Below are 20,522 nucleotides of genomic sequence, written 5' to 3'. Positions count from 1 at the left end.
TAACACAGATCGTCTAATGCTGTAAGTCCTTCATTGAGATTCGGAAGTAAATGTACAACAGTAACAATAAATAATGCATTTAAACCATTTAAATGATTTAAATCATGACAGGACAGAGATGAAGTTAGAAGCGACCAAACACCTCCACGTTTTCCCTATTTAAAAAATATTTTCATGATTTGTTATCTTTTGTCAAATCAACTTGATAACTAATGTAGTGAAGATAACATACATTTTTGAGTTAATACAATGAAGAGGAATGGTTTAATAAACAGAAACTCAAAATAGTAAGTACAGCAAACTCAAAATTTTAAGGCAAAAAGGTAACTTGTTTTTTTTTAAGTTAAAAATGTGAATTTTTTTTACAGTGCAGTTACTCGAGTAGTTACACGACTAAGTATGGTGACACAAAATAAAACGTGGTGTTTTTCTAAGCGGGAAAAATGGAGAACTATAATGTATGGCGGAATAGCACTAGCAGCACTTCGACTCGGAGCAGTGATATCATCACTCAGGAGCAGTATGTATTTAAATAGGGAAAACGTGGAGGTGTTTGGTCGCTTCTAACTTCATCTCTGTCTGGATCCTAATGAATGAACTGGGCTAAGTTAAGTGCTATCAAAGTGTCGCCGAGCACCAGAGCGATTGAGTGCACGCACTGAGACGAGAGAGGGATGCATCAACTCGTATTAGTTAAAGGGAATAATAGTTTAATATGAAAAAACGGTGGAGTGTTCCTTTAACAGATATGTACAGGTTGCACATGACTGAAAACACTAAAAAGCATTCATAAATTTGACAAAGAAGTGGAAATTGGTCTGTCCAGGCTCCATAGGCGAAAGGCGTCTGGCAGATTTGTCATGGCTTATCTTTCCTTTTTGTCTGAGTGCAAACAAAGCAGCCTGAACATTGGTCTGAACTCTCGGTACCATGGGGATCAAGGACCAGGTGCGTCGGGACAGGAGACGGTGCGCTGGAGAAGGCATGCCATCCCTGGGTGTGTTGCACAGGTTGAGCAAGGCTGCATGCATGTCAGAACCATCACAGGCACACTTCTCTAGGAGGTGCTTTGCAGACCTGACACCCCGTCCCACCAGACCATTGGACCTAGGGTAATTGGGACTGCTCGTGACATGCTGAAAGTCCCACTGGTGAGCAAAGTTCTTAAATTCCCTGCTTGAAAATGATCTTGCATTGCCAGTCATCAACTGGTAGGGGATCCCATGTACAGCCAATTGCCGTTTCAGTTGCCTGATCACAGTATTGCTGGAAAGGTTCGGAAGAGTATCATACTCCCACCAACCGGAGTAAGTCTTGCATGACCACTCGAATATGTCAGCTGCTGTGACGGACCATGGACTGTGTGGTATCTGATGAAGTTGAAAAGGTTCTCTCATCTGGTGCTGCTTTAGAGCATTGCACTGAGCACATCTGGAGACCTCCCTTTCAATGCCACTGTATATTGTAGGCCAGAACATGGTCTCGCATGCCCGTCGCTAGGTGGACTGAATGCCAGGATGACCTCGGTGAAGCAGTGTTAGGTAGTGTTTCTGGGGCGAGGGGGGGATTACATACCTCTGACCACGAAGAATCAAACCATGATCCACTGTCAATTCATCCCTCATAGCGTCAAACGGGCGGATGTCATGTGGAACTTCCTTATATGAGCCAGGCCAGCCAGTGAGAATCGTGTCTGCGAGGCGTTTGCAGACTTCTTCTGCCTGAAGTTCTTATCCTTCTAGATGACAACACCCTTTCCAGAGCTAGCACATCATAGTCCTCGATGGTCAGTGGTGGGGAGGTGTGCACGTGATAAACAGCCTCGTTTATAAATCACATTCGATAACGCTGAAGTTTGAGAATCATTCGCTGGATGCGCACTGACGCTGTGTGCAGAGTAGGGGTGTGAACCTACACTGGTTTCACGGTTCGGTTCGGTTACGATTATCATGTCATCGATTCAGTTCAATTCGATATCACGATGCGTTGACGATGCATTGATGATGCACTGCATCCTCATTTTTCTATTTTACTTTACCCCCTGCATATGTTATTTTTGAGTGATATGATTTACACACAGTGTGTGTCTTCAGGTCGTGCTTACCAGGTTGTGCCGAAATGCCGAAATGTGCCCAGTTAATTATAATAATATTTTTAATATTATATTTATTATATACGGGCGCAGGCGGTAATGCACTTGTGTGTGTGCGGTTGCAGGAGAATAAAATGATTTGCGGGACTCCCGCAAAATAGAAATATCTATGAATAAAACATCTAAAAACTAATAAATTGTTATTCATTTGTTGCACAAAAGCTACAAGAACTACTAAAACAAAATAGAAACGATTCAGAGTTTCTATTTGAACATGCGTGCAGCTTGAACAATGTAGCCAATCACAGACATATGTCTTGATTTCTTGAACGCCATGGCCAATCAGAAGAATTTAAGATAGAAAAAGACTTTGTTCAGTGCTGAATTCTGCATGCTGGCAAATCCTCTGATTATAACAAACAAAGAGTAGATATTATGAAAGATTCATTGTCGCGATGAACTGAGATGTCAGCTTTTTATGAATTATTAGGGAGCGTGCCAAAACCATGCATGCAGTCGCAGCTTTTATGTTAAATAAATGCTTGTGAATGTTAATGCTTTAATAACAAATTATGTTTTATTAACAAAGTTCGGGAGGAGCACGTTCAGATAATTAAACCTAATTAAACACATGTGGCGCACATTCAGACAATCAAACCTAATGAGACACGAGTGGACCACACCCTGTTCATCAACGAGGTAAGAGAGGTGTATATAAACTGCAAACTTACCTCCGTTCGTTGACAGTTTAACAGCATCCCTCCACCACCCCATCTCCTCACTTCTAGTCCTAAATACTCTTACAATAACGGGGGCGTACTCTGGGTTCGGGCAAAATTTCCCTCCTCCGGACAGCACGCCAAATACGCATAATCTTTACTAATCTTTAATTGATGTAAGGGTGAACTCGTGAAATACTTTCTCGGGAGCATTTATGCTGATGTGTAGGTGGTGGCGACACGTAGGCTAACTTGAAAGTATTTAATGGAGGTAGGCTACAGAAAAAAAAAGTAGACTTTTTTGCAGGCGGGAGTGGGACTAAACATGAATGTTGCGGCCGAGCGGGAGAAGGTAACTTTTGCGGGCGGGAGCATCCGTACCGCGCAGGTCTCTAGTTGGAACAATTTTAATTACTCGCACTGGCGTCTCGCCTCCCTCTGCCATTATATGCTACCACGACAAAGCACGTCCGTAAAATGTCGTCAGAAGGTGTCAGTAAGGCCTACATTATAATCGGTTATGGTCTATTACTGAACCGATACCGAATCGTCCTCGTCTGCTTCGCGATGCACCGTAGAAACGATTAATTTCGACACCCCTAGTGCAGAGGCTTTCTCAGAATAGTTATGAGGGGTTGATGATCCGTCTCCACAGTCACTGGGCGACCATAGATATAATCATGGAATTTTACACAGGCAAAGACTAGTTTTTTCTCCATCTGTGCATAGCGCGCCTCAGTGTCAGTGAGAGATCTCGATGCAAATGCAATAGGCCTGCCATCCTGAAGACAGACTGCTCCGAGACCATGCTGGGAGGCATCAGCAGATAATGTCACCGGCTTGTGCACATCAAAATACTGTAGGACGGGTGGACTTGTCAGTTGTTCTTTGAGTGTGTCTGCAGCAGCGCCATGTTGTTCAGTCCAACACCATTGTGCATCTTGGTGCAGGAGCTGATGAAGGGGAGCCTTTATCTCGCTAAAAATATATTTTCAGTTATTTTCATTTTAAAGTGAACTACTGCTTTAATGTCAAAACATTAAAGGAGGACATAAGGAGTTTAAGGAGTACAGTAAACCAGTAGGCTTCTTCCCATTATATTGATCATTATTGATCTAGAAGGGATATATGTGGGATTGGTTTTTCCTCTGGCAGATGCCACAGCAAAATCAGCAGTGTTACTTAAACACTCCTGGGTTTAATACAGATCCACCCACCGGTGTACATACTAACATTGAAACTCAATATCTCATGACAGGATGCTTAAATTAACTGTAAACAGTGTTGCCATAATCACTTATTAAAAGCAAGTTTGGGTGTTAAAGTTGTTCATGTAGAGTTTGAAATGTGTAATGTCTTTAGTAGTATGCAATAGTGTTGTAGTAGATTAGCATGTATTGCCTCCTGTTGTGTTGTGTGAATGATTGTGATACTGAGTGTAATCGCTAGAGGGCAGTATAACCCAATGAGAGGATCTAGTGAGGCGATGAAGAAGTTGAGTGGCTGATGTCCTGTTTAAACAATGCTTCCTACTGTAGAGACAGACTTTTGGATTTAGCTTTTGTTCTTGTACATCTTACAACATCACAAACTGGAGACGAGGAAACCCCGCTCTGCACAGTGAACTGGTTTGCTTAGTGCTGGTTTGAATGGACTTAAGGATTCTTAAAGGCCCAAGTGCATATCAGTCAAGAACTCAGTCAAGAACTGGTAATGTAAACTGCATGTTCAATTCGTTCTGAAACTGTTGGTTTGCACCACAAATGAGTTGCACCCCAAAATAACTGAATTTTAATGACATTTTTGAATGAACTGATTTATTTTTATTGATAGATTTGGTCATGCTAAATGAGGCCCAGAATTGGGAATTGAGTATTTTGAATTTCTGGGATATTTGTATTTTTTTTTGTGTGTGAGTGTATTTTTTTTCTTGTTTTGTTGTTTTTTGTAGAACTTTTAATTTGTGAACAGTTTCTATGAATTGAGCTCTGCTGTTTGCGTATTAATACTTCATCCACATATTAAGGGTTCCTACTTTGTGAATCCGTTGTATGGTTGACGGACTCAAAGAAGTTTATTGGTTTAATCGCCTGCTTGGCCTCCCGATTAATTAGGTCAATCCGTGACATTGTTTTGCTGTTACTTTCAGAATGTCTGTTAATCCCAGCGATGCCTCTTGACATGTGGCTGCGTACGTTTGACAAATACTTGCTAGTGATTAATTTGGCGGGCGATGTGTAGCCAGACGTCCTCAGAAGTGCCACGTTAGTTTGGGGACGGAGGGACAGCGGATATTGCACACTATCAGGAACGGGTGAAGCTTACGCCTCTGCTGTCTGTGCTACAGAAACATTACTCCAAAAGTCAACGATGTTGTTGAACGCTATGCATTCAGAAGGCGAGCTTCATTTCCACAGATTATTGCGCACTATGTCGTTGCCTTGCAGCCACCTGTGGTTTTGACAACAAATCTGATTACGTGATCAACTACTGGAACGCTTGTGGACTAACAGTATTAGAGAAAGGTTGTTACTGGACTCAGACCTAACATTGGACATACAGTCAAAACAAAGATTATCCAGACACCAGATATCATTTTACTAGTGTGTGCAGGACACTATAGTTCATTTCTGTAAGTGAGGAGAGCTAAATAAAGTAAACTGTGAGATATTATACCCAATAACGCTTCATACAGTGACTACCAGTAACATTTATACAAATTTGGGACCAAAACTGATTCACACACGTTGAGCTGGTCATGTTCTGCTGAAGTGTTTGTCTGTAATTGCTAATGCTCTTTTCACACACACACTGAACACAATGAAGCATTGCTTGGTCACTGGTTGAGCTAAACTGGTATTATCTAATTGTGTAGTTAAATTTACCAGCTGACAGATATTCAACATAATTCATGTGTGAGACAGTCTAACAGAAGGATGGACAAAACCTGTCAAATATCAACTGTCATATTTTATCACCATTTTCTAAACTATAGTGAATAAACTGATAATGTGAGACATGTTGAAGTGTCTGAATACATGTTGGTTTGACTGTAGCTGTAACTCTTGCAACGCAGATGGGAGATGATGCTAATCAAGCCAAACGGAGGTGTTTTGGACATGGGATTTCAAAGTAAAGTACACTTTAAATCGCACAAAACTACAAACTAACAGCCCCAGACACAAGCTGCGAAACTGATGCTCAATCAGGGAAATATAGGCACTTGCATGTGTGTGGGCCATAGAAAAGTGTTGCACGTATTTGTGGAGCCGACGCTTTACTTTGCAAAAGTGGAAGCTGAACCTGTAGATCTGATTTCTTCCACACTGAGTTTCCTTCCAGTCTCTGACTTTGACAGTGCTTGTCCCTTATGCTAGCTCTTCGTGAACAGATTAGCCGTGGCTGGCCTTCATCCATACGGCCTGTTGCCCAGAATCTAATGTCCTACTACAAAGTGAGGGATGAGCTCTCAGTTCAGGTCTATTACATCTTCCGTGGTCCAGATTACTGGTGCCTGTCTCGTTGCGTCACACTGATCAGCCGGGCCCATGAAACACCGGGGGAGTGTGTGCACTAAACAGCGTCTGCGTGACTTTTACTGGTGTCCTCGATTGGACTCTCAGGTTCAGACCTGCACATCTGTCTGTGCCCTTTATCAGTCTGACGACAAAACCACTATCCCTCATCCAGCGCCGCTATGACCTGATCCACCTGGCGGGCCCTGGACGAAATTACGCCTCGATATTGTTGAGACTGCCATTCCTATGCTGTGACATTGACCGACTATACTATTCAAAGTGTCCTGAACTTGCCTTTTGCCCATTCGCCACAACCGACAGTGTCCTAGACTTACTGACCACTGTTTTCAGCCATCATGGAAATCCGGAAAGTATTGTCACTGATAACGGGACGCAGTTCACATCAGCTGCTGAATTTTTTAAGACCCGGGGTATAGACCAATTTCGAGCCGACATCACAGTTACGGCGCTAGCCATGAGGCAAAACAAAGTATTGGCGGCCAATACAAACCAGCACAGAGCTTAAATAATAATAAGGAGCTTAAATTATTATTATTATTATTAAATGTCATCTTGTTGTGTTGTTGGGTACAAGAATCGACGGAGTACAGGCTCCAATTTGAAATTTTATCGCTTAATGTTTTCTAATGCACATCATTAAAATTGCACCGTAATGTCACTCTTTACATTGTCGTCTTCTGACCTTGGCGCTGGCTATTGGCGATGGCCATTCAGCACATAGTTATTGGCATCTAAAGATTTATATGCCCTCAGTTTCTCTTTAACGTTAATCCTGTCAGATCGTCCATCATTGAGTGAGCGTGTACGAGTCGGCCAATCTGGTTCCGTCCGTTAAAATTAACTTTTGTAAATAACAATCGTGGTCCTGGACAGTGAGTGACCTTGCACATTAAGATAAAATCTGATTTTCTCCAGTCATTGTTAAAAACAACCATGTTTACTAACTGAAAAGGGGTCTATACACCATAACAAGACATCTTTGCAGAACCCTGCAGCCAATAATGCGATTGAGATGTTCCACCGTTCTCTGCAGACAGCCATCTTGAAGTTCTGTCAGGACCACTATCGTCAAATACGATTGAAAATTAGCATACAGTTTGGATTGGCGGTCTGGTTCTGTTCTGGGCAACATAGCATGGATAAGAGCAGCAATAACCCCCCTTAGGGTTAACAGAACTGAACCAACATGAATGTATTGCAGATATCATCAATTCAATATTTTAAAGTACAACATAAAATCGAGAATTTATTCTAATTCAAGGGGAATCAGAAGCCCAAATCCTGACTGACGAGAGGAGGAGCTGGGGAGGGAGGAGGGTAATGCGCTCCTGAGAAACGCGATAGCTGCTGATAATACTGAAGGATCTTATATATGTATACAGTGATATTCCTATAGGTAGAGGATCAGCTGAGAGTCACTGATGCGAGCTTGACTAACGTGACCTGCCAGAACTAACGTTACGCTTGATTTACAGCCTTGGAAGGAAGCTGTGACTTACTGGCTTCAAGTGTATCACGCTACGCCTCATGCCAATACCTCAACCTCACCTTATGAACTGCTCTACGGACAGGAATGGAAACAAGCCCAGATGAAACCGTACACTGACATTAAGCGGCATGCACATACCCCGTTTTGTGATACCCCTCAGTTCAGTTCATTGAGCTCTGATCCACTGCCCTAAAGCACACTTCAGATTCTCTGCTCCGCTAACATCGGAAAAGCTTGTGAGTCCAAACACCTTCCTGATCAGTGATGGGAAGAGTTGGCATGTTACACACTTGGCTTGTTCTAATTCTGAGTCCGAAAGTGGTCAAGATGGTACACCAACTTGCACACCACCCAATTACGGTACTTGTCCGAAACCGCCACGTATCAGATTCAAACCGAAGTGGCACAAAGACTATGCCACTGATTGAGATTTTAAGGGTTAAGAACTATCTTTGGTTGAACCATTCTGTAAAAGAAACAAACATTAAAAAGTGTTCTGAGTTTCATTCATGTGAAATCATTTAATTTCAGTGCATTTAATTAGTTGTTAATACAGACTTCCCCTTCTTTTGTAACTACTGTTGCTGCCTTTATTGCAATCCTTTAGTTATATGGAAAGTGTTCTTAACAGAGAGGGAAGATGTGTTGTTCTGTGAATCATTGTGAGACGGAGTATAATCTCTAGAGGGCAGTACAACCTAATAAGAGGATCTACTGAGGTGATGAAGAAGTTGAGTTGTTGAGTTGCTGATGTCCTGTTTAAACAATGCTTCCGACATTAAAGACATTCGTCTGGATTTAGCTTTTGTTTTTGTTCTTCTACATGTTACAACATCACACCATCACCAGAACGGTCACACATAGACATCAGAAACTCAGAAATGGCGGCAATCAACAAAACAAAACATTCATGCCGCAGTGCATGCTGGGTACCAGCATAGTGGCAAACTCAGATAAATGGATAGACAGGTTTTTTGTTATAACAATAAAACCTAAAAATAACCATTAGACTGTGTTCTTACTAGATTGTCACCAAAACCTCCCTTCAATGTTTGGAGAATGTTAGTTTATGCTTACAAAGATAACCTTTTTATTCCCTAGAACGTTGGGAACTGGTTCACAAAAAATAACCCAACTTTGACAGACAGAAAGACAGACAGACAGATAGATAGATAAACAGACAGACAGATAGACGGATAGATAGACGGATAGATAGATGGATAGATAGACGGATAGATAGACGGATAGATAGACGGATAGATAGACAGACAGACAGACAGACAGATAGACGGATAGATAGACGGATAGATAGACAGATAGATAGACGGATAGATAGACAGACAGACAGACAGACAGATAGACGGATAGATAGACGGATAGATAGACAGACAGACAGACAGACAGACAGATAGATAGATAGACGGATAGATAGACAGACAGACAGATAGATAGACGGATAGACGGATAGACAGACAGACAGATAGATAGATAGATAGACAGATAGACAGACAGACAGATAGATAGACGGATAGATAGACAGACAGATAGATAGACAGACAGACAGATAGATAGACGGATAGACAGACAGACAGATAGATAGATAGATAGACAGATAGACAGACAGACAGATAGATAGACGGATAGACAGACAGACAGATAGATAGACATATAGACAGATAGATAGACATATAGACAGATAGATAGACAGATAGATAGATAGACGGATAGATAGATAGCTAAGTAGAGGTCATGATCTCAGGTCAGTGGGTCGTTCTGACACACTCAGCTCGGATTCCCTGTAAGTAGGCATTAATTCACGGTAATTTCCAGAGCGGAAAAGAACAGCCCAGCGAGTGACGTCAGCGGTAATTGGTCGGGATACACTCGCCCCGTCCTGCACGCTGAGCTGGTGTCTCAGTGTGTGTTGGCGTGAGGAACCGATGAGCGATCTGTCCTGATCATGGGGAACCAGCCCGGCATGTCTGTGCAGGAGCTGACCGCCTGCCACTCGCACAAGTGGTACCGCAAGTTCATGACCGAGTGTCCGTCCGGCCAGCTCACGTTCTACGAGTTCAAGAAGTTCTTCGGGCTGAAGAATCTGTCCGAGTCCTCCAACGACTACGTGGAGACCATGTTCAAGACCTTCGACATAAACGACGTAAGACAATCTGCTTTATTCATTTATTATTTACAGTTCTGCTTATATGTTATCATTGGTTGTATTATCCTTTTTTTCTGAAAGTGTGTTGAATTGAAGTTCTCATGAAATGAATAAATGTCATTAAGTAGGCTATAAACCTGATTCGGGAACACTTTACAATAAGGTGCATTAGTTAACATGAACTAAGAATGAACAATACTTCTACAGCATTAATCAATCTTAGTCATTATTAACTTCAACATTTACTAATGCATTATTAAAATCAAAGGTTTGTTGACATCAGTTAATGCACTGTGAACTAACATGAACTAGCAATGAACAGCTGTATTTTTATTAACTAACATTAACAACTGTATTGCTCATTGTTAGTTCATGTTACATTAACTACTGAATCTTATTGTAAAGTGTTACTCCTGATTCTTCAAAGTACCAAGAGCCCAAACTAGACTAGAGATATACAGAGACGCTGGAGTTGAACTCGTTGGTCAGCGATGGCCTCGCGTCCCTCTTGCCTGGTTTCTGTTGATGATGGCGGGTAATGAGATCTGTGTTAAGACAGTAAACTCAGATCAAACCGCAGCACTGCACGAGATCAGAGGTCTCCACTAAGACCCATTAAAGCCGGTAATCTGGTTAACAGGAGTGTGTATACTCCTCATTGACTGCTCTACTTTGACTAATCATGGCTTTCATTCACGTCACAACACTTTCCACGAACGTCTCTAAAGTCGTTTTATTGACCTCTTCGAGTAAAACCTTCAAACTTAAAGCTTTTCAAAGTTATTTCAAACTTTCGTACAAGACTTCAATGCAAGCAAGAACAGCTGAGTGCATTCTACAAGTGGAACGACACATATTATATCATAATATTATAATTTGATACGTATAGACCTTATGTGGCCCCGCCCCCTTTTCAGCGCTGCGCTCGTTGTCTTTTGTCTTCCGGTCTGTATTTCCACAGTGATCTTGCGTAATTATGAATGAACTGCCCGTTTTAAAGTCTTCCCGGTCTACTGTCATTTGTTAAGATTCTGCTTTAAACGTTACAATCCTCATGATAACTTTCGTTAACTTTACTTTAAGTAAATCCACTTCACCAGCTAATTACTCTTCGACAATGATGCCATACACTCTAAAAAAATGCTGGGTTGTTTCAACCCAAATTTGGGTCAAATATGGACGAACCCAACCGTTGGGTTAACATTTTAATTAAAAAAAATTAACCCAACGGCTGGGTTTGTCCATATTTGACCCAAATTTGGGTTGAAACAACCCAGCATTTTTTAGAGTGTAGAGAGCGACCGCAAAACCGGAAGTTCAAAGACAATATTCTAAGATGGCTTGTTTCTCTGGTGCATAAGGTCCACATGGTGCTGTGTGTGTGTGTGTGTGTGTGGTCAGGACGGCTTTATAGACTTCATGGAGTACGTGGCCGCTCTGAGTCTGGTCCTGAAGGGAGGCGTTCAGCAGAAGTTACGCTGGTACTTCAAACTCTTCGACATGGACGGCAGCGGATGCATCGACCGCGACGAGCTGCACCTGATCTTCAAGGTCTGATGATGTTTAATGCAGTGGCATTGAGTTTCTCTTCAGCGCCTCCTGCTGGCTCACTCTCGTCTCATTGTTTTTCTGCTCCAGGCTGTTCATGCCATTAATGGAGAAGACCAGGAGATTACTGCCGAGGAGTTGGCCGACATGGTGTTCAACAAGATTGACATTAATGGAGACGGTAATCTATCTATCTATCTATCTATCTATCTATCTATCTATCTATCTATCTATCTATCTATCTATCTATCTATCTATCTATCTATCTATCTATCTATCTATCTATCTATCTACCTATCCATAAATCTATCCATCCATCCATCCATCCATCCATCCATCCATCCATCCATCCATCCATCCATCCATCTATCTATCTATCTATCTATCTATCTATCTATCTATCTATCTATCTATCTATCTATCTATCTATCTATCTCTTTGTCTACTTATCTATCTATCTATCTATCTATCTATCTATCTATCTATCTATCTATCTATCTATCTATCTATCTATCTATCTATCTATCTATCTATCTATCTGTCTATCTATCTATCTCTTTGTCTACCTATCTATCTATCTATCTATCTATCTATCTATCTATCTATCTATCTATCTATCTATCTATCTATCTATCTATCTATCTATCTATCATCTATCTATCTATCTATCTATCTATCTATCTATCTATCTATCTATCTATCTATCTATCTATCTGTCTATCTATCTATCTCTTTGTCTACCTATCTATCTATCTATCTATCTATCTATCTATCTATCTATCTATCTATCTATCTATCTATCTATCTATCTGTCTATCTATCTATCTATCTCTTTGTCTACTTATCTATCTATCTATCTATCTATCTACTTATCTATCTACCCATCTTTCTATCTACTTTATCTATCTATCTATCTATCCATCCATCCATCCATCCATCCATCCATCCATCCATCCATCCATCCATCCATCCATCCATCCATCCATCCATCCATCCATCCATCCATCCATCCATCCATCCATCCATCCATCCATCCATCCATCCATCCATCCATTCATCCATCCATCTATCTATCTCTTTATCTATTTAAATATGTAAATAAAGCAGTGTGATTTACGTATGTAACTGTGTGTGTTCAGGTGAGCTGACTCTGGATGAGTTCATGGAGGGCATCGAGGCGGACGAGGTTCTCACTGTGATGTTAACCCAGAGTTTGGATCTGACTCATATTGCCAGTAATATCCACAGCGAGACTGACTCTGAACAGCAGGTTGACTGACCCCAGACCAGCTTGAGTTGCCAAACATGATGATGAGGGGAGAAGGGGCGTCTGGACCGTTCCTGAACTCTGAACTAAGCACTGACTGAAGAGCTTTAAACCCTTAACACATCAGATATGATCAGTATTAACAGAATAGTGCACTGCATTTCACAAGCCTGATTATCCCCCTGTAATCTCACAGAATAACTGAGACTAGATCAAAATGCTTTATTTAAGTGCACTTATGCATGTCGAATCGAGATTTAATTTCTATTGAATAAAACCTGTAAAATGCAACATTTCTTTGGTCCTTTGATGTACATCAGGCAAATAATCTATCATGCAAGAACTGGGCTGTAAGGGCTCATCACTGGACTGCTAGTGACCCTATTCATTAGCCTCCTAGCACTAACACTCACGCATCCTCCAGATCAGCAGGGGGCGCCACTCTTCAGACTCCTGTGAACACCATTCATTAAGCCTGATTTGTTACACCTGTTTTTTGCCCTATATTAGTGCGTTTGTATCATGCCAGTGGCTGCGTCTGGAATCGCATGCTCTCATTTTGAATAATTCATAACTTTGTGACCGCTAATAAAAGTATGTGGAATACATATGGTATGAATGTAATCTGGACGTACTACAGTGGCCATGTTGCTATTATCATGTGACCTACCAGTAGATTCCTTCGCTTTACTGTATGCACACTTCAGAATCTCGCCGGAAGTAGTACACTGTAAAATAAAAAATCCTGTAAAAAAATGGTAAACTCCTGTCAGCTGTGGTTACCAGCATAATACCGTAAAAATATATAGCTGTTAAATTACAGTTTTATATTGTTGCTGACAAAACTGTATTTAGCTGTTAATTTCAAAAACAGTAACACGCCGTATTTTTACGGTATGATGCTGGCAACCACAGCTGCCAGTAGTTTACTGTTTTTTAGGGGATAATTTTTTACCGTGTAGGTCATCCGAGTACTTCTTGTGCATGACTACATCACATGTTTTCACCCTTGTGGTCACCGCATGAAAATACTACTTTATATTAAAAATCTTTGAAATAACTGATTGTGTGGGTTTGAGTTACTCACTGTTTAAAGCTGCCGTCGGCAGCTTTTTTGATCATATTCACTGAAACCGAAGCTATGCTCCGACAGAACAACATAAATCAGCCAGTTAAAAAAAAAAAAAACGCACTTCTACCTCCACCTGGAGCCTGTTATTTGTTTTGCAAAAATCCACCGCTCCCGGTTCTTCTGGTCCAGTCAGCACAGGGGGGGGTGTGAGATATGACTGTCAATCACAGTTCGTGCACACGCCACAGATCCCCCCTCCCCCCTCGCGCACGTTACAATATCACATGCACACGCCTGAAGTTCGCAGGTGTGTTGGATTGTGCGAAGCGTGATGGCGGAGAGAAAATCAACTAACAAGCTTCCAATTCCTCGGTTAACAACCAGAGCTAGGAGGTCCAAAACAACCAAGGAAAAGAAAACATGGTAAGGACCCCATGTTGGTCGATGCTGAAGAGACGGGCGCGCGTTCACAGTAAATCGGGTGCACGCGCACTGACGAGCACACACTCGATGGGGGGGTGCTCGGTGGTAGTGGGGGAGGGTATGAGAGTTGTAAACATTCAAAACTTTGGCCAAGTCCACTCAATCTGCCAGACCTGCCGACTGCAGCTTTAACATTATGTGATTACATTACAACAAACCTAAAGTAAACACAATACCTTTATCTCTAAAATATTTTTCTTTTTTTGTTGTCTTGCATCACATAGTGAATTTAGACAAGCTCAGTACCAATTCATTTTATGCTAATTCTTTGTGAATTGGAATGTGTGCAAAGGGTTGTGGGTGTTTGGAGGACGCTAAGGATGCACTCGATGCATCCTTCGTAACCGGATGCGTAACAGTGAAGGATGCGTAACAGTGAAGGATGCGTAACAGTGAAGGATGCGAAACGAAGGCTGTCTTCAAAGGAACCTATAATTTGAGATGGTTTGAGATGGCATGGCAAGATGTTTATTACATAAAGTAAGACAGAAACTTTTTCCTCAACTGTAGGCAAAGGCAAGCGTGTTTCAAATCAGCTTCTGCCGGGAGACTAGCACTAAATTAATCCCCTATTTTAGCGCCATCTGCTGTTTTAGAAGAGAACGTTACTCAACTGCATTTGTGAGAAAATCGAGCCGAGAGATCTCATAAAAAGTCAAGTGTCTCACAATCGTAACAGACAGATATGCATTTGTATGCACTAGATTTGGTATTTATTCAAAGGTTACATGCAATTTGTAGGATAGTTTGAATTTATTTGTGAAATATTATCAAGGCTCATTTATTTATAAAACACAATATTGGTTACACCACTGCGTTTTCACTCAAATTGACCTTTGTATTTGAACACTGCTCTCTGTTTGTTTGCGAGTCGAGTTTTCCTTTGCAAAGCAGATCGAGTTTGTTTGCAAAATGCTGGATTTGTTTGTTTAATTATGGCACATATTTCGCTCCATACTAAATCTCCAACCTCCGGGGAATCACCCGCTTTAAACAAGCACCGCACAGAGGAGAGTCTGCTGGAGTGAAGAGAATGAGACACAGCGCGTAATAAAACAAGAATCAACATCCGCTTGGCTTTTCGGAGATGGCGGAAACTTAAGCAGCTGATTCCTGTGGACACTGGACAGCATCATGTCGAGGAGACGCTGTGCTCTACAATGTGACGGTAAAGACTTTTTTTTTTCACTGCCCAAAAACGAGCATGTGAAGAATCTGTGGTTAAAATGAATCTTTACCAGATACCACAGCAGTATAATCCTAAACTATTCCTGTTACTTTTATTTTACTGTCGACTGCTTCTCAAATATCGGAGTTCAATGCTCTTGAAAGACGGTGTTCAAAATACTAGTTTTGAGTTTTACATTGTGTAGGTCTCCTGCTAACTGGCTAACTCTTGTTAGTCTTCCTGAAATACTTCTGCTGATCAGCTGTGGGCCACTATTACATAAAACTGTCTATTAATGCAGATTGTCTGTCGGTTGATGGACATGCACTTGTTAATGCTGATGGTGAGGAATTGCAACATCTCATAATGTTCCTCAAACTGAGTAGCGTATCACTGAGACGTCCTGCTCGAGTCGTCCTGGCGATGGAGGTTCGGGTTGAATAACTAGTTCTTCTAGCGTTTCATCAGCGGATTCGCGCTCGCATTGATATGGTTAAAATCGACATCATTGTTTACTGTCTTTAGTTTACGGTGTAGGAAGCCTCAGGACACGCAGAGCTGTCGCTGTTATGGCAATGGGAGTTTTTGTTTTCGACGCACGCGCTGTACGCGGTAAACCAATCACAGCAGACTGAGCCGTCTGGCCAATCAGAGCAGAGTAGCTCACGGAAAGGAGGGATTTAGAGAGATTGATTCATTTAGCGAGTCGTTTGAGAATCATTGAAAATGTGGTGATGTGCAAATGTGTATTATGAGAAAATTAAACCGTTTTTTTTTCCCTTTGATGCATGTAAACCTGTTGTAGGAGACTCCAAAACAACATTAGGAAACTTTAAAATATCATAATAAGGGTCTTTAAATAAGATAAAAGACAAATCTAATATAACCAATTACATTTATTTTCATATTAAATATCACAATATATATATATATATAATTTACTATCAAATATGATATTAATATTCATTTATAATTTATACTAATTTTATATTATAAATACAGATCGATGTAACTATTAGGCTATATACACATGTACATTTAGTTAATTCAAGTGTCGATGACATTTCAGGTTGATACGCATTTTACAGTGAACTTCGAGTTTGAAACTAAAATAGGCCTATATAAAAATGGAAATGTGTTCACAAAATAAAAACTAAAACTAATAAAATCATTAATTAAACTAATAAAAACTAAGCTCTTTGAAACTTTGAAACCGATATCAAAATAAAAACCCTAAAAAAAAGAGTTAAAAAATAGATTTGTGGTGAAATTGATTGAAAAGTTTTTTATGTTATATGTGTAGTATTTTCCGTATAGGTTTAATGCCACTTTTAAACATGTAAGAGCGCAGTGAAATAGCCTATCATTTAATAAATTTAAACCAAGTAAACCATTGCCTATACTGTTGGCTAATATTTCATAAATACATCACAAATCATTGAGGAAACGTTGCTGCATATTTCTATGTAATTTGATTCTTACCTGAACTTGATACCATTTACCAGGAAATACATTTATTTTTTACGAAATAAAAAGACTTACGCCAGATAAAAATGTAGAAATTTCACCATAAAACCATATAATTAATCTCTACTGTGTTTCACAGTCAACGCATGACTTTTTGCCCATGAGGTAAAGCAAGGAAAACTACACCTTACCTCAACAAGACGACATAATGGATGGCGCTCGTCTCTTCGTGGAGCTGGAAAAACAAGTTCTCAATGAACCGCAGGATTTAAAGGTTTAAATGTGAACAAAAAAAGTACATGTTTAGGCTACATATTTTGCAACTTGCTTGAGCAACTTAATATATAAATCTATATAGACGTAGCTAATGCGTTGACTAATTTACATTTAGTGTGTTTAAACGTGAATACATGAAAGATTGTATAACTGTACTTTGTAAGAGAATCAGAATGCTGACAAATCACTTTCAGCAACAAATTTTGGATTTGTTTAGATTTGAATTACTAAATTTGGCTTTGTGAATATGAAATTTCCCTAAAATTATCAATAGATTAATTAGGTAGCCTAATAGATTATTAGGGGGTTTGGATGGTACGACCGTTTGATTGACGCACTTACTGTCCAATGATTCTAGGTGGTCTTGGAAATGATTGGCTGGAGTTTTTCGAGTCCTGCCCGTTCCACAGATGATTAAATTGCTTATTTTCATTTCAGTGCTTCTAACTGCTGTAAGTGGGTTAGGAATAGGATTTTAAGTGATTTTGAAAAAATGGACAACAAAGAGCCATTTAAATGCCGTTTTCTCAAATGTGCTCTACCTTTATGGCCAGAAGCCGCTGCATTAGCTAATATATTATAATATATATAATAATATTACGTATAAGGTTGTATATAATTTCTATAATATTTAATGTAGCAAGTAATACAAGTTTTTAATATTGAAATAGGTGTGTAGCTGCTTATATTCATCAAAACAATTTAAGAAGAAAAAGCATCTTTCAAATTTAATTTCTTGTTTAAAAAAGGAAAAATGATCGCAAATGGACGCACATGTAGGCTGCATTTAATTGGTCCAATTCTGCGGGTGTGGCAGAGAGCAGATCGTCTTTCATCGTTTTTCTTTCGATATTGATTTCAAGGTTGAAATGGCATCGAGTTCAGGTAAGATTTCTATATTTCTCTATTTCTATAAACGAATTATACAAATATATACAGTAACGTTTTCTGAATGATTTATGACGTAGGCCTATTATGAAACATTAGCCAAAGGTTTACTTCGTTTATAGATGTTTTTCCCCACCCACTGCTGTTTTAAACTGGTATATGAACACCAGGAACAAACTAATAATCGAAGTAAAAGGCTACATGTTTCAACCATTATTTTATACAACTTTTCCATACACATCAAAACTGTCATCTAGGCCAACGTTATTTTAGTTTTGCATTTTTAAAATCGTTTTTATTTTAATATCGTTTTCCAATTTTAATTCTGTTTTTTTAATATATTTTTTTATTTATAATTTTGTTAGTTTTAGTTTCGTTTTTAGTTTGAGAGCTCTATTTATTATTTATATAGGCTAGTTTTATGTTTAGTAATTAAAGTTTGGCAGAATGTATACATTTTTAATCTTCCTGGACCGTTCAGAGTGGCGCACAACACATATATTCTACATGGTTATTGCTCTCATTCTTCTTCAAAATCATTCTGTAGACATCGTGAACATTCATATCCAGCTTATGAGCAATATCCAAAACTCATTTACCAGATTTTGCCGTTTTAACAATATCCTCCTTGGTTGCAGAGGACAGCTCCCATTTTCACTAAAACCCACAGAATAAGATGTATTCAATGTGTTTACATAATTTCTATAATTTTTTTAATTAAAATTAAAATGACAGTTTTTAATATTGAAAATGTTGTAGCTGCTTATATTCATGAAAACAATGAAAGAAGAAAAGTGCCAAAAATGACGTCCATACAAAAAGGTATGTTTCATTGCGTCATGAAAATTTAGTAATCTTGACAAACTAGATGTTCTTAACATGAAAAAGACATTTCAGAGGAATATCCCAAAGTAATTGGTTATCTGTGTTTTATCGGGACACCATGTTCTGATTAGTTATTGCAAACATTGTGAAGTCACAGCTTTTCAGTACACAAATGTTATAATTAATTCTAATCTCTCTCTCTCTCTCTCTCTCTCTCTCTCTCTCTCTCTCTCTCTCTCTCTCTCTCTGTGTGTGTGTGTGTGGGGGGGAGATGTTTAGATGACTAATAAAGAGTTGACATTCACTTTTATAGCAAATATTTAGCTATTATATCTATTTAAATGCTTCAATTTGTTTCGTTTGGTTGATGGGTGTTAATGTCAAGCCCTAACAATGATGTTAACTCTTTCCCCACCAGCATTTAAAATAAAAAAAGTTGCCAGCCACCGCCAGCATTTTTGACAATTCTCTCAAAAGTTCAATGGCCCCCAGAATATTTGTTTGTATGAACATCTGAATGTGCTATATATCAAAAGAAAGAACAGACCCTCTGTCTTTAAAACAACATTTTATTCTAGCTTCATGCATTTTTTTTAATCAACACTTGAAAATGGGCAAGTTTTATAAAAAAAAAACATTTTGAGCAATAAGCTGAGAAAATCATGTTTTTGTCAAAAACTATATCTTGATAGGATTCAGAACGATGATCAAAACACAGATGGAGTAGATCGAGTCCATCAAGACTCTCAAAGCTTCACAGTCCTGTAGCTTGTCCTGGGTTGACATTTCATTCTGTAACATTATTACGCAGTTTTGATTTATATGCTGTTTAATATTGATGATCACATTATTTTACATATGCATATGAGATGGCTTGTTTCTGCTTCTTTTTTTGCCTGTGTTTTGATCCAGAGATTCAATACTCTTTCAGAAGATGTCTCATAGCCACCTTCCATCACTGGAAAGAGTTAAGATGTGTCAAATTGAAACATTTGTGTTTCTTTTATGAAACATTATGGGTAAATCTCTTACATAATAAAAAATGTAAGTGCAATAAAATAATCATTGCACAATATTCAGAGTTGCATTAGTTAAAGTAGTAGTTCACCCCAGAAGTGAAAATTCTGCTTTCATTTGCTCACTAAAATCGTATGACTTTTTCTTTTGTGCTACACAAAAATCCAAACTGCTGCTTTTCATATTGCAAAAATGGAAGATGATTCTATGATTAAAATGCATACAAGTTTTTCCCCAAAAATTAAAGCAACGGCATAAAATCCATTATCCACTGAATGTGAGTTGACTGAAACTAAGTGCGGCTTTATTTAGCCAACATAATCACAGAGAAAATAAACAAAGACTTGAACTAAAACCATAAGATGCACACAACAGTAAACATACACAAAGCAATGACACATGAGGGCTATAAATACAAAAGGACTAAAGACTTGAAAGAAATCTGAACACAGTTAACCAATCAAAACATGACACATGAGACAAGGAACCTATTGTGAAGATCACATGAGGG

At 39.3% G+C, this 20,522-nt stretch overlaps 2 protein-coding genes across 2 annotated transcripts in view; both read left to right on the top strand.

Moving 5' to 3' along the window:
• The first annotated feature begins 4,288 nt into the window (after window positions 1–4,288).
• On the top strand, window positions 4,289–13,880 carry LOC306988522 (guanylyl cyclase-activating protein 1-like). The gene is made up of 5 exons (XM_079593574.1): window positions 4,289–4,521; window positions 9,670–9,997; window positions 11,402–11,551; window positions 11,639–11,729; window positions 12,688–13,880. Exons 2-5 carry the CDS (start codon window positions 9,800–9,802, stop codon window positions 12,825–12,827), a joined length of 579 nt encoding a protein of 192 aa, XP_079449700.1. The 5' UTR covers window positions 4,289–4,521; window positions 9,670–9,799; the 3' UTR covers window positions 12,828–13,880.
• Window positions 13,881–18,124: 4,244 nt separating this feature from the next.
• The window catches only part of LOC306988520 (uncharacterized protein), a 37,929-nt gene continuing 35,531 nt past the window's right edge, over window positions 18,125–20,522 (top strand). Inside the window, exon 1 of the mRNA XM_079593572.1 lies at window positions 18,125–18,166. Within this exon, the coding sequence (XP_079449698.1) occupies window positions 18,151–18,166 (16 nt within the window). The 5' untranslated portion in view covers window positions 18,125–18,150. The remainder of the gene's footprint in view (window positions 18,167–20,522) is intronic.

Source organism: Phoxinus phoxinus (genome assembly GCF_949152265.1).
Source record: "Phoxinus phoxinus genome assembly, chromosome: 20".
Lineage (NCBI taxonomy): Eukaryota > Metazoa > Chordata > Actinopteri > Cypriniformes > Leuciscidae > Phoxinus > Phoxinus phoxinus.
The sequence above is the reverse complement of the archived record's forward strand: the minus strand, read 5'-3'. Positions and strand labels throughout refer to the sequence as shown.

Bases quoted from the DNA above. Each gene is read 5' to 3' on its own strand.
- LOC306988522 (XM_079593574.1), top strand. From the start codon at position 9,800: ATGGGGAACCAGCCCGGCATGTCTGTGCAGGAGCTGACCGCCTGCCAC. The intron at 11,552-11,638 runs GTCTGATGATGT...TTTCTGCTCCAG, and splicing joins AGCTGCACCTGATCTTCAAG to GCTGTTCATGCCATTAATGG. The intron at 11,730-12,687 runs GTAATCTATCTA...GTGTGTGTTCAG, and splicing joins GATTGACATTAATGGAGACG to GTGAGCTGACTCTGGATGAG.